This window comes from Phalangium opilio, unplaced genomic scaffold (assembly GCF_054372755.1).
Source record: "Phalangium opilio isolate 3A_F unplaced genomic scaffold, DU_Popi_V2 ptg000009l_1, whole genome shotgun sequence".
Classification (NCBI taxonomy): domain Eukaryota; kingdom Metazoa; phylum Arthropoda; class Arachnida; order Opiliones; family Phalangiidae; genus Phalangium; species Phalangium opilio.
In genome coordinates, this window is record NW_028324146.1 from 7,597,794 (window position 1) to 7,613,226 (window position 15,433).

General features: G+C 42.3%; 1 protein-coding gene across 1 annotated transcript in view; it reads right to left on the reverse strand.

Annotated features, from left to right (window-relative positions):
- Positions 1-3,387: 3,387 nt before the first annotated feature.
- The window catches only part of LOC149713629 (uncharacterized), a 59,686-nt gene continuing 47,640 nt past the window's right edge, over positions 3,388-15,433 (reverse strand). Inside the window, exons 8-11 of the mRNA XM_089844088.1 lie at positions 4,880-5,109; positions 4,624-4,712; positions 4,052-4,577; positions 3,388-3,790 (exon numbers count right to left, since the gene is read on the reverse strand). Of these exons, the coding sequence (XP_089700214.1) occupies positions 3,388-3,790; positions 4,052-4,577; positions 4,624-4,712; positions 4,880-5,109 (1,248 nt within the window). The remainder of the gene's footprint in view (positions 3,791-4,051; positions 4,578-4,623; positions 4,713-4,879; positions 5,110-15,433) is intronic.

Below are 15,433 nucleotides of genomic sequence, written 5' to 3' on the forward strand. Positions count from 1 at the left end.
CTTTCTTCACAGATGCCGAATATGCGGATATGCACCTAATGTATGGACTAGCCGAGGGGAATGCCGCTGCAGCTGTACGCTTGTATCAGGAAAGATTTCCGCAGAGGCGACTACCAAATCGACTGACGTTCGAGGCTGTGGACAGACGTTTGAGGCAAGATGGACGAATCCAACCGGCTGGACCGCAACCTAGAGCGAGAGCCATCCCAGAGGCCGTAGAAGACGAAGTTCTCACCATTTTCGAGGACGAGCCTGAATCAAGTACCCGCCAAGTTGGTCGCTGATTAGGCGTAAACCACACGCTCGTGTGGAAAATCCTCAGAAGCCACCGGTTTCATCCTTTCCATGTTCAAAAAGTTCAAGGTTTGAATCCAGCGGACTACCCACGACGCACGGCGTTTTGTCAGTGGTTTCTGGCTAAAGTAAACGATATCGATTTCCCACGGGATTTGTTGGTTACTGACGAAGCTAACTTTTCACGGGATGGTATTATTAACTTACATAATAAACATCAATGGTCCCAGCTAAACCCCCACGCAACTTGCGTTAGAAGTCACCAAGTACAATTCAGTTTAAACGTGTGGTGTGGTATTGTGGGTGACAATTTAATTGGGCCAAATTTCCTAGAGCCCAGGTTAAACGGTGTGGCTTACTTGCAGTTCTTACGGGACGATTTACCGGAACTACTCGAAGACGTACCCTTAGGTTTGGTAAACAGAATGTGGCTCATGCACGATGGTGCACCACCACATTTCAGCATCGCGGTCCGAAATTATCTTAACGCGACCTTCCCTTTGCGGTGGTTAGGTCGAGGTGGACCTGTGGAGTGGCCTGCTCGATCACCCGATCTGAACCCTTGTGATTTCTTTCTTTGGGGCCACCTGAAAGACTTAGTTTATCAGACTGAAGTGCCCGATGTTGAAGAGCTACGTCGACGAATAATTCACGGCTGTCAAACAATTCGCGAAACTCCAGGCATTTTTCAACGTGTAAGGGAATCATTTGTAAGACGTGCTAATGTGTGCCTTAACGCGGGTGGTGAACACTTTGAACAATTTTTGTAACTAGTTGCAATTAAATGTTAAAACTTGTCAATAAATTCATTTTCTTCGTGCATTAATCATGGCGTTTTATCTATGACACATGAAACACTTACTGAACGAAACAAATTAAAGTTTGTTCTTGTTTTTGGGACCACCTTTGTGGGCCATTAACGCCGAAACGTGGCTCTGCATTGTAATTGTTCTCTGGGCGAGTTTACTCTGTTGGAAACAAACAACACGCCCCTTAATTGGAGATGGGTTTTTCAAATACATTCGAGATGTCCTTTTAGGTTTTCTCAAGGTCATACCTAACGTACAAGAGTGTTGTCCGTGATGATGAAGATTTGCGTAGGTTTTTACGGTTTGAGATAACAGGAACAAGCCAGGGATCTTCCAACATGTCCAAGTATCATTCGAAAGACTGCCTCGTTTTTGTAATGCCGCCCGTGGACATTTGGACTAATTCCTGAAAGTAACGTTGTTTACGCTGTGCTTATAAAAGTCCCTTCAATCAGAACCATTTTACTTGGTGCTGGGAAGATCTTGAAACATCATGTCACTTGGGATTAATTTTACATTACCACCGTAGGCATACTTCTACTCATTTATACGCTTCTGATTAGTAAAGGTAGAAATCAATTGTTCGATTAAAGGCTATTGAAATTGTCTAGTAATTTTAAACAAGCTGGTTAGTCGGTCTTAAGTGTTACTCCTCATTTTTGGATATTTCCTTGTTTTAGGGGCGAATGTTTGGAAGGCCATATCTCCGTAACAAAATGTTGTACACCCCATGTTCTTTGGTACTTTCCGCTCAGTTTGGTCCCATAAACACGCCCCTTAATTTGTGATGGACTTTTCAGAAACACCCTGTATATCAAGTGTATTACGAAAGTATATAACAGGAGTATATATCAAGTGTATTACGAAAGTATATAACAGGAGTATATATCAAGTGTATTACGAAAGTATATAACAGGAGTATATATCAAGTGTATTACGAAAGTATATAACAGGAGTATATATCAAGTGTATTACGAAAGTATATAACAGGAGTATATATCAAGTGTATTACGAAAGTATATAACAGGAGTATATATCAAGTGTATTACGAAAGTATATAACAGGAGTATATATCAAGTGTATTACGAAAGTATATAATAGGAGTATATATCAAGTGTATTACGAAAGTATATAACAGGAGTATATAACATCTTTCATTCTTTAAAAAATTAAGTATTACGAAAACGTTTTGGATTATAAAATATATTAGTTCTTGTTCGGGTTGACCTTGGTTGTTGTGTACTTGCTGTAAATGTGTAAATGGTGCTCGTGTGCTGGGTATGGCGGATACAGAAATTGTCTTGGGAAATGGGGAAGTTCCCGGAGAAATTCGAGTAGCGCTGTTCGGGTGTTGTCCAGCGTCTGAGCAGTCGTCATGCCAGAAGGACTTAAAGTCCTAATGTTTGATATTGATGTTGTACATACATGGCGATTCGAGTTTACGCGGTGTAATTACAACCACTATTTGCTTTTGGTTTGGTCTTGACGTTTGAAGTATAGTAGGAGATCGGATCTGTGTTGCTGAAATCGGTGAATGAGTTTGAGTTGTTAAGACTGAAGTTTGATTTTGCAAGGGTCCTGGTGTTGGAGATGTTTTCTGCGTTGCCGAGGTCGGTGAATAAATTTGAGTGGTTGAAATTGAAGTTTGTTTTTGTATGGGTGGTGGTAATCTTCCTAGTCTGACTCTTGAAGTGGTTCGGTAAGTATTGGCCGCCGGATCGGGTAGATTGGTTAAATTTTGCCGCAAATGCTTAACACAATTGTCCTCCACCTGTTGTACTTCTTGTGCCGTGTTGGGTTCAGCGTAGTCGCTTTGAGGTACTGAACTGAGTAGGTGTGTCGGATGTATTTGATGGTGAGTTCTCCGCAATGTTTTCCGTCATTTATCTTCAGGATAGACGACAAGGGCTCTTTGCTTTCGTGTAGTACTTCTGCAGGTTTCCATTACCGTGGTCCGACATGGTAATATACTGGTCTCCCGGCCTTTAGGGTTTCAGGTATTGTGCGGTGCGGGTGATTTTGACGTTTAATCATTGGGTTTTTTAATCCAGTAAGGTTTGCGAATATTACAAGTTGAGAAGTGCGTTCGAAGTGTTTGTTTTGTTTATAGTTTACGGTGTTCTGGTACGGCGTCCTTTTAACATCTCGCTGGGTGACGGTAGCTTTCCAATGGGCCTCGAACGATATTCCATAAGAACATACTGTAGGTCACGACCTTCCTGTTGCGCTTTGATTGCCAGGTTTTTTATTGTTTGTATGGTTCGTTCTGTCATACCGTTGCTTTTTAAGAATGATATGCGCTGGATGTTACGTGTTCTACTGCCCATTGTTGGAGTAAACCCTTGAAAAAGCTCGAGTTAAAGGGAGGACCATTATCAGACATCAATTTCTGCGGAGCACCATATCGACAGAATTGTAGATTTAGGAACTTTATTATCGCTTTATCATTAGTGCTTCGTAACTCTTGAGCTTCTACGCATTTGGAGTAATAGTCAACTAGAATGATCAGATTTGCATTATTGATGTGGAAGAGATCCGCACCAACAGTGTGCGAGGGTAGCTGAGGTACATCGTGAGGCGCAAGCGCATAGCGTGTTAGAACGGTCCCTTTTTTCGGCAAGTTGTACAGTTCTGGACATACTTTGTGATGTCTCTTTTCATTTGTGGCCAGTAGAGATACAGCTTGGCTTTAGATAGGCACGCGGTTATTCCTTGATGAACCGAGTGAATTTGGGTCATGACATCACGGCGGAGCACTTCGAAACGTAAAGCGCATCCCCTCGGTAAATTAGGCCTTCTGATGCATGAAGTTCTTCTTTTATCGCCCAGAACGGCTTTAACTCGCTGTGTAATTTTTCGCATGCAGATCGCCATCCTTCTTTTATGTAGAACAGTATCGTTTGTGCAGGTGGCTCAGATGCGTTAGCGTTGTTGAATTGAGTTTGTACACTCCCGGCTCATCGGTTTCTAAGTAGGATGAGTCAATTTCTGTCGTGGATTGAGGAGCACGTGACAACGTGACGGGCACTTGTAAATGAGTGCCAGGTATGTAGACCATCGTTATTTGGTATCTGAGCAGGCGAGAACTAAGCGCTGGGTGCGTGGTGAGAGTCTTAATGATGACAATTAAAGGTTTTTGATCGGCCTGTACGATAAAGGGGACTCCAATGACATAATAGTGGAATCTTTCGCACGCGTAGACTATGCCTAGAAGTTCACGTTCTATTGGCGCGTAGTTTAGTTGAGTGCGGGTGAAAGAGGCTGAAGCATACTCAACAGATTTACCATTTTGTAGTAGTACTGCACCGACGCCTATTAGGCTGCTTTCTACTGATATTGTCCTGGTGGCTTGCGAATTGTAATAGGCCAGTACTGGGGACGAGGAGATGAGGCGTTTAGGTTTTAGGAAGACAGCTTCCCTCTTTGCGTCCCACATGAATGAGACCTCTTTCTTCAGGAGCTCGCGTAGTGGAGCTGTAATTGTTGAGTGTTGGGGCAGGAATTTTGCCAAATAATTCACCATGCCGAGGAATCTTGGTAATGATTTTTTGTCTGTTGGTGACGGTATTCATTGAATCGCTTGAACTTTTGTTGGTGAAATTTCGAGGCCTTTGGAGAACAGGATGTTACCCAAGTATTCTATCTTGTCTACCGCTAGTTGCTGAAAATAATTCTGACGCTGAGGAGAGACCATAAGGTAGCCGGAGGAATCTGTATCGTCCGTAAGGTATTGCGAATGTACACAAGTTCATCCAGCTCTATGTGCCAGAACGCACTTTGCGCGTCCAGGACGGTGTAGATCAGCGAAGATTTGTTGAGCGGTAGGCATTGGATAGTAGGGTTCCGGGTGTGACCTTCCTTTTGGTTTTTCCACTATTACCATTGGGTGGACCCAATCGGTGAGCTCCGTGACGGGCACTATGATGCCTAACTGTTGCATGCGTTGCAATTCCCGTTGTACTCTTGATTGCACCCACACAATGCAATAATGGTTAGCGTCCTTTTTCTACGATGGTAAAAAAAACGTTTTAAACCCCATCAAAGGTGATAATGTTAAAGATAAAAAACACTTCTTGTTAAATTGTGAACTAAACTTTATTCATCTGTTTTTATTTAAACATTAGTTATAACTAATATGGATACGACTAGTATCGCGCTTTGTACAAACGCATCTTCACGTAAATAAAACTTGTTCACTATACGTAACACAGAAGTGTTTTTTTTTATATTTAACGATAGGCTACCTCCTCTATTTTTTATCAAAAGTGATTTTATCTTACTTACCAATTAATCTGATGAGAGAATAGTAACTCTTCCAACTGAACATACCAGTTTCAGCAACCCTTCATATCTAGATATCACAGTTACCACTTCCACAGTTTCCAATTTGAGCGACCATTTCTGGCAGTAGGTTTCCAATTTGAGCGACCCTTGCGTGCAATAGGTTTTCAATTTGAGACCCTTGCGGGCAATAGGTTTCCAATTTGAGGGACACTTGCGGGCAATAAGTTTCCAATTTGAGAGACCCTTTCGGCCAATAGGTTTCCAATTTGAGCGACCCTTTCGGCCAATAGGTTTCCAATTTGAGCGACCCTTTCGGGCAATAGGTTTCCAATTTGAGCGACCCTTTCGGGCAATAGGTTTCCAATTTGAGCGACCCTTTCGGGCAATAGGTTTCCAATTTGAGCGACCCTTTCGGGCAATAGGTTTCCAATTTGAGCGACCCTTTCGGGCAATAGGTTTCTAATTTGAGCGACCCTTTCGGGCAATAGGTTTCTAATTTGAGCGACCCTTTCGGGCAATAGGTTTCCAATTTGAGCGACCCTTTCGGGCAATAAGTTTCCAATTTGAGCGACCCTTTCGGGCAATAAGTTTCTAATTTGAGCGACCCTTTCGGGCAATAGGTTTCTAATTTGAGCGACCCTTTCGGGCAATAGGTTTCCAGTTCAAGCAACCCTTTCGGGTGAGTTAATTTTACAAAGCTCCTAGAGCTAGGATTTCCACCAACCATTAATTACGGCTGATCATACAAAGCTCCGAGAGCTAGGACTTTCACCAACCCTTTAGGGTTATAATACAAAGCTTCTACAGCTAGGGTTTCCAACAACTTAAAAAGGTAAAGCTTCTAACCCATCTGGGTTATAAGTTCATTTTACAAAGCTCCTAGAGCTAGGATTTCCATCAACCATTCATTACGGCTGATTTTTACAAAGCTCCGAGAGCTAGGACTATCACTAACCCTTTCGGGTTATAATACAAAGCTTCGAGAGCTAGGACTATCTCTAACCCTTTCGGGTTATAATACAAAGCTTCGAGAGCTAGGACTATCTCTAACCCTTTCGGGTTATAATGCAAAGCTTCGAGAGCTAGGACTATCACTAACCCTTCCGAGTTACTATGCAAAGCTTCTACAGCTAGCACTTCAACTCAATTTGGGCAACCCTTTCTATAGTAGTGGCGTAGCGTGACGTTATCCCACCCGAGGCTAACAATAGATTTTCTGCCCTCCTTTTTTCGCAATTATGCTTATTAAGCTCTGTAATAAATCTGTGATAATGTTTCACTGTTTTCTAAAGGATTAAAATGAAATGTATTTCATTAAATAAACTTTTATTTTGCGTTTTTTTTCCAATGCAAAGTCTTCAGTATGGTGATAAAAGTTTATTTATACCTATTGTTCGATTGTCAAGATAAGGAGATTGGTTAACCTCGACTTAGACATTGAAGACTAATACATTTGATCAATTTCAATTCCGAGAATTTTCTCTCAACTCGCATACTTATAGCAGCTTTGATGAATATTATCAGCATTACAATGTTAGGTAAGCGCTTTCAAGTTTCGACTAAACAGTACAATCTAATCCCCTAGAATAGAGATCCTTTCACCCCCTCACGCTACGCCACTAAATTATGCATTACTTTCAAAGATACCTGTTTCATCATACAAAGCTCCTATAGAGCTAGGATTTCCATCAACCATTGATTACGGCTGACTTTACAAAGCTTCGAGAGCTAGGACTTTCACTAACCCTTTCGGGTTATAATACAAAGCTTCGAGAGCTAGGACTATCACTAACCCTTTCGGGTTATAATACAAAGCTTCGAGAGCTAGGACTATCACTAACCCTTTCGGGTTATAATACAAAGCTTCGAGAGCTAGGACTATCACTAACCCTTTCGGGTTATAATACAAAGCTTCGAGAGCTAGGACTATCTCTAACCCTTTCGGGTTATAATACAAAGCTTCGAGAGCTAGGACTATCACTAACCCTTCCGAGTTACTATGCAAAGCTTCTACAGCTAGCACTTCAACTCAATTTGGGCAACCCTTTCTATAGTAGTGGCGTAGCGTGACGTTATCCCACCCGAGGCTAACAATAGATTTTCAGCCCTCCTTTTTTCGCAATTATGCTTATTAAGCTCTGTAATAAAGCTGTGATAATGTTTCACTGTTTTCTAAAGGATTAAATTGAAATGTATTTCATTAAAAAAACTTTTATTTTGCGTTTTTTTTCCAATGCAAAGTCTTTAGTATGGTGATATAAGTTGATTTATACCTATTGTTCGATTGTCAAGATAAGGAGATTGGTTAATCTCGACTTAGATATTGAAAACTAATACATTTGATCAATTTCAATTCCGAGAATTTCTCTCAACTCGCATACTTTTAGCAGCTTTGATGAATATTATCAGCATTACAATGTTAGGGAAGCGCTTTCAAGTTTCGACTAAACAGTACAATCTAATCCCCTAGAATAGAGATCCTTTCACCCCCTCACGCTACGCCACTAAATTATGCATTACTTTCAAAGATATCTGTTTCATCATACAAAGCTCCTATAGAGATAGGATTTCCATCAACCATTGATTACGGCTGACTTTACAAAGCTTCGAGAGCTAGGACTTTCACTAACCCTTTCGGGTTATAATACAAAGCTTCGAGAGCTAGGACTATCACTAACCCTTTCGGGTTATAATACAAAGCTTCGAGAGCTAGGACTATCACTAACCCTTTCGGGTTATAACACAAAGCTTCGAGAGCTAGGACTATCACTAACCCTTTCGGGTTATAATACAAAGCTTCGAGAGCTAGGACTATCACTAACCCTTTCGGGTTATAATACAAAGCTTCGAGAGCTAGGACTATCACTAACCCTTTCGGGTTATAATACAAAGCTTCGAGAGCTAGGACTATCACTAACCCTTTCGGGTTATAATACAAAGCTTCGAGAGCTAGGACTATCACTAACCCTTTCGGGTTGTAATACAAAGCTTCGAGAGCTAGGACTATCACTAACCCTTTCGGGTTGTAATACAAAGCTTCGAGAGCTAGGACTATCACTAACCCTTTCGGGTTGTAATACAAAGCTTCGAGAGCTTGGACTATCACTAACCCTTTCGGATTGTAATACAAAGCTTCGAGAGCTTGGACTATCACTAACCCTTTCGGGTTGTAATACAAAGCTTCGAGAGCTAGGACTATCACTAACCCTTTCGGGTTGTAATACAAAGCTTCGAGAGCTAGGACTATCACTAACCCTTTCGGGTTGTAATACAAAGCTTCGAGAGCTAGGACTTTTACAGACCCTTTCGGGTTATAATACAAAGCTTCGAGAGCTAGGACTTTCACAGACCCTTTCGGGTTATAATACAAAGCTTCGAGAGCTAGGACTTTCACAGACCCTTTCGGGTTATAATACAAAGCTTCGAGAGCTAGGACTTTCACAGACCCTTTCGGGTTATAATACAAAGCTTCGAGAGCTAGGACTTTCACAGACCCTTTCGGGTTATAATACAAAGCTTCGAGAGCTAGGACTTTCACAGACCCTTTCGGGTTATAATACAAAGCTTCGAGAGCTAGGACTTTCACAGACCCTTTCGGATTATAATACAAAGCTTCGAGAGCTAGGACTTTCACAGACCCTTTCGGGTTATAATACAAAGCTTCGAGAGCTAGGACTTTCACAGACCCTTTCGGGTTATAATACAAAGCTTCGAGAGCTAGGACTTTCACAGACCCTTTCGGATTATAATACAAAGCTTCGAGAGCTAGGACCTTCACAGACCCTTTCGGGTTATAATACAAAGCTTCGAGAGCTAGGACTATCACTAACCCTTTCGGGTTGTAATACAAAGCTTCGAGAGCTAGGACTATCACTAACCCTTTCGGGTTGTAATACAAAGCTTCGAGAGCTAGGACTATCACTAACCCTTTCGGGTTGTAATACAAAGCTTCGAGAGCTTGGACTATCACTAACCCTTTCGGGTTGTAATACAAAGCTTCGAGAGCTAGGACTATCACTAACCCTTTCGGGTTGTAATACAAAGCTTCGAGAGCTAGGACTATCACTAACCCTTTCGGGTTGTAATACAAAGCTTCGAGAGCTAGGACTTTTACAGACCCTTTCGGGTTATAATACAAAGCTTCGAGAGCTAGGACTTTTACAGACCCTTTCGGGTTATAATACAAAGCTTCGAGAGCTAGGACTTTCACAGACCCTTTCGGGTTATAATACAAAGCTTCGAGAGCTAGGACTTTCACAGACCCTTTCGGGTTATAATACAAAGCTTCGAGAGCTAGGACTTTCACAGAACCTTTCGGGTTATAATACAAAGCTTCGAGAGCTAGGACTTTCACAGACCCTTTCGGGTTATAATACAAAGCTTCGAGAGCTAGGACTTTCACAGACCCTTTCGGGTTATAATACAAAGCTTCGAGAGCTAGGACTTTCACAGACCCTTTCGGGTTATAATACAAAGCTTCGAGAGCTAGGACTTTCACAGACCCTTTCGGGTTATAATACAAAGCTTCGAGAGCTAGGACTTTCACAGACCCTTTCGGGTTATAATACAAAGCTTCGAGAGCTAGGACTTTCACAGACCCTTTCGGGTTATAATACAAAGCTTCGAGAGCTAGGACTTTCACAGACCCTTTCGGGTTGTAATACAAAGCTTCGAGAGCTAGGACTTTCACAGACCCTTTCGGGTTATAATACAAAGCTTCGAGAGCTAGGACTTTCACAGACCCTTTCGGGTTATAATACAAAGCTTCGAGAGCTAGGACTTTCACAGACCCTTTCGGGTTATAATACAAAGCTTCGAGAGCTAGGACTTTCACAGACCCTTTCGGGTTATTATACAAAGCTTCGAGAGCTAGGACTTTCACAGACCCTTTCGGGTTATAATACAAAGCTTCGAGAGCTAGGACTTTCACAGACCCTTTCGGATTATAATACAAAGCTTCGAGAGCTAGGACTTTCACAGACCCTTTCGGGTTATAATACAAAGCTTCGAGAGCTAGGACTTTCACAGACCCTTTCGGGTTATAATACAAAGCTTCGAGAGCTAGGAATTTCACAGACCCTTTCAGATTATAATACAAAGCTTCGAGAGCTAGGACTTTCACAGACCCTTTCGGATTATAATACAAAGCTTCGAGAGCTAGGACCTTCACAGACCCTTTCGGGTTATAATACAAAGCTTCGAGAGCTAGGACTATCACAGACCCTTTCGGGTTATAATACAAAGCTTCGAGAGCTAGGACTTTCACAGACCCTTTCGGGTTATAATACAAAGCTTCGAGAGCTAGGACTTTCACAGACCCTTTCGGATTATAATACAAAGCTTCGAGAGCTAGGACTTTCACAGACCCTTTCGGATTATAATACAAAGCTTCGAGAGCTAGGACCTTCACAGACCCTTTCGGGTTATAATACAAAGCTTCGAGAGCTAGGACTATCACTAACCCTTTCGGGTTGTAATACAAAGCTTCGAGAGCTAGGACTATCACTAACCCTTTCGGGTTGTAATACAAAGCTTCGAGAGCTAGGACTATCACTAACCCTTTCGGGTTGTAATACAAAGCTTCGAGAGCTTGGACTATCACTAACCCTTTCGGGTTGTAATACAAAGCTTCGAGAGCTAGGACTATCACTAACCCTTTCGGGTTGTAATACAAAGCTTCGAGAGCTAGGACTATCACTAACCCTTTCGGGTTGTAATACAAAGCTTCGAGAGCTAGGACTTTTACAGACCCTTTCGGGTTATAATACAAAGCTTCGAGAGCTAGGACTTTCACAGACCCTTTCGGGTTATAATACAAAGCTTCGAGAGCTAGGACTTTCACAGACCCTTTCGGGTTATAATACAAAGCTTCGAGAGCTAGGACTTTCACAGACCCTTTCGGGTTATAATACAAAGCTTCGAGAGCTAGGACTTTCACAGACCCTTTCGGGTTATAATACAAAGCTTCGAGAGCTAGGACTTTCACAGACCCTTTCGGGTTATAATACAAAGCTTCGAGAGCTAGGACTTTCACAGACCCTTTCGGGTTATAATACAAAGCTTCGAGAGCTAGGACTTTCACAGACCCTTTCGGGTTATAATACAAAGCTTCGAGAGCTAGGACTTTCACAGACCCTTTCGGGTTATAATACAAAGCTTCGAGAGCTAGGACTTTCACAGACCCTTTCGGGTTATAATACAAAGCATCGAGAGCTAGGACTTTCACAGACCCTTTCGGGTTATAATACAAAGCTTCGAGAGCTAGGACTTTCACAGACCCTTTCGGGTTATAATACAAAGCTTCGAGAGCTAGGACTTTCACAGACCCTTTCGGGTTATAATACAAAGCTTCGAGAGCTAGGACTTTCACAGACCCTTTCGGATTATAATACAAAGCTTCGAGAGCTAGGACTTTCACAGACCCTTTCGGGTTATAATACAAAGCTTCGAGAGCTAGGACTTTCACAGACCCTTTCGGGTTATAATACAAAGCTTCGAGAGCTAGGACTTTCACAGACCCTTTCAGATTATAATACAAAGCTTCGAGAGCTAGGACTTTCACAGACCCTTTCGGATTATAATACAAAGCTTCGAGAGCTAGGACCTTCACAGACCCTTTCGGGTTATAATACAAAGCTTCGAGAGCTAGGACTATCACAGACCCTTTCGGGTTATAATACAAAGCTTCGAGAGCTAGGACTTTCACAGACCCTTTCGGGTTATAATACAAAGCTTCGAGAGCTAGGACTTTCACAGACCCTTTCGGATTATAATACAAAGCTTCGAGAGCTAGGACTTTCACAGACCCTTTCGGATTATAATACAAAGCTTCGAGAGCTAGGACCTTCACAGACCCTTTCGGGTTATAATACAAAGCTTCGAGAGCTAGGACTATCACTAACCCTTTCGGGTTGTAATACAAAGCTTCGAGAGCTAGGACTATCACTAACCCTTTCGGGTTGTAATACAAAGCTTCGAGAGCTAGGACTATCACTAACCCTTTCGGGTTGTAATACAAAGCTTCGAGAGCTTGGACTATCACTAACCCTTTCGGGTTGTAATACAAAGCTTCGAGAGCTAGGACTATCACTAACCCTTTCGGGTTGTAATACAAAGCTTCGAGAGCTAGGACTATCACTAACCCTTTCGGGTTGTAATACAAAGCTTCGAGAGCTAGGACTTTTACAGACCCTTTCGGGTTATAATACAAAGCTTCGAGAGCTAGGACTTTCACAGACCCTTTCGGGTTATAATACAAAGCTTCGAGAGCTAGGACTTTCACAGACCCTTTCGGGTTATAATACAAAGCTTCGAGAGCTAGGACTTTCACAGACCCTTTCGGGTTATAATACAAAGCTTCGAGAGCTAGGACTTTCACAGACCCTTTCGGGTTATAATACAAAGCTTCGAGAGCTAGGACTTTCACAGACCCTTTCGGGTTATAATACAAAGCTTCGAGAGCTAGGACTTTCACAGACCCTTTCGGGTTATAATACAAAGCTTCGAGAGCTAGGACTTTCACAGACCCTTTCGGGTTATAATACAAAGCTTCGAGAGCTAGGACTTTCACAGACCCTTTCGGGTTATAATACAAAGCTTCGAGAGCTAGGACTTTCACAGACCCTTTCGGGTTATAATACAAAGCTTCGAGAGCTAGGACTTTCACAGACCCTTTCGGGTTATAATACAAAGCTTCGAGAGCTAGGACTTTCACAGACCCTTTCGGGTTATAATACAAAGCTTCGAGAGCTAGGACTTTCACAGACCCTTTCGGGTTATAATACAAAGCTTCGAGAGCTAGGACTTTCACAGACCCTTTCGGGTTATAATACAAAGCTTCGAGAGCTAGGACTTTCACAGACCCTTTCGGGTTATAATACAAAGCTTCGAGAGCTAGGACTTTCACAGACCCTTTCGGGTTATAATACAAAGCTTCGAGAGCTAGGACTTTCACAGACCCTTTCGGGTTATAATACAAAGCTTCGAGAGCTAGGACTTTCACAGACCCTTTCGGGTTATAATACAAAGCTTCGAGAGCTAGGACTTTCACAGACCCTTTCGGGTTATAATACAAAGCTTCGAGAGCTAGGACTTTCACAGACCCTTTCGGGTTATAATACAAAGCTTCGAGAGCTAGGACTTTCACAGACCCTTTCGGGTTATAATACAAAGCTTCGAGAGCTAGGACTTTCACAGACCCTTTCGGATTATAATACAAAGCTTCGAGAGCTAGGACTTTCACAGACCCTTTCGGGTTATAATACAAAGCTTCGAGAGCTAGGACTTTCACAGACCCTTTCGGGTTATAATACAAAGCTTCGAGAGCTAGGACTTTCACAGACCCTATCAGATTATAATACAAAGCTTCGAGAGCTAGGACTTTCACAGACCCTTTCGGATTATAATACAAAGCTTCGAGAGCTAGGACCTTCACAGACCCTTTCGGGTTATAATACAAAAGCTTCGAGAGCTAGGACTATCACAGACCCTTTCGGGTTATAATACAAAGCTTCGAGAGCTAGGACTTTCACAGACCCTTTCGGGTTATAATACAAAGCTTCGAGAGCTAGGACTTTCACAGACCCTTTCGGATTATAATACAAAGCTTCGAGAGCTAGGACTTTCACAGACCCTTTCGGATTATAATACAAAGCTTCGAGAGCTAGGACCTTCACAGACCCTTTCGGGTTATAATACAAAGCTTCGAGAGCTAGGACTATCACTAACCCTTTCGGGTTGTAATACAAAGCTTCGAGAGCTAGGACTATCACTAACCCTTTCGGGTTGTAATACATAAGCTTCGAGAGCTAGGACTATCACTAACCCTTTCGGGTTGTAATACAAAGCTTCGAGAGCTTGGACTATCACTAACCCTTTCGGGTTGTAATACAAAGCTTCGAGAGCTAGGACTATCACTAACCCTTTCGGGTTGTAATACAAAGCTTCGAGAGCTAGGACTATCACTAACCCTTTCGGGTTGTAATACAAAGCTTCGAGAGCTAGGACTTTTACAGACCCTTTCGGGTTATAATACAAAGCTTCGAGAGCTAGGACTTTCACAGACCCTTTCGGGTTATAATACAAAGCTTCGAGAGCTAGGACTTTCACAGACCCTTTCGGGTTATAATACAAAGCTTCGAGAGCTAGGACTTTCACAGACCCTTTCGGGTTATAATACAAAGCTTCGAGAGCTAGGACTTTCACAGACCCTTTCGGGTTATAATACAAAGCTTCGAGAGCTAGGACTTTCACAGACCCTTTCGGGTTATAATACAAAGCTTCGAGAGCTAGGACTTTCACAGACCCTTTCGGGTTATAATACAAAGCTTCGAGAGCTAGGACTTTCACAAACCCTTTCGGGTTATAATACAAAGCTTCGAGAGCTAGGACTTTCACAGACCCTTTCGGGTTATAATACAAAGCTTCGAGAGCTAGGACTTTCACAGACCCTTTCGGGTTATAATACAAAGCTTCGAGAGCTAGGACTTTCACAGACCCTTTCGGGTTATAATACAAAGCTTCGAGAGCTAGGACTTTCACAGACCCTTTCGGGTTATAATACAAAGCTTCGAGAGCTAGGACTTTCACAGACCCTTTCGGGTTATAATACAAAGCTTCGAGAGCTAGGACTTTCACAGACCCTTTCGGGTTATAATACAAAGCTTCGAGAGCTAGGACTTTCACAGACCCTTTCGGGTTATAATACAAAGCTTCGAGAGCTAGGACTTTCACAGACCCTTTCGGGTTATAATACAAAGCTTCGAGAGCTAGGACTTTCACAGACCCTTTCGGATTATAATACAAAGCTTCGAGAGCTAGGACTTTCACAGACCCTTTCGGGTTATAATACAAAGCTTCGAGAGCTAGGACTTTCACAGACCCTTTCGGGTTATAATACAAAGCTTCGAGAGCTAGGACTTTCACAGACCCTTTCAGATTATAATACAAAGCTTCGAGAGCTAGGACTTTCACAGACCCTTTCGGATTATAATACAAAGCTTCGAGAGCTAGGACCTTCACAGACCCTTTCGGGTTATAATACAAAG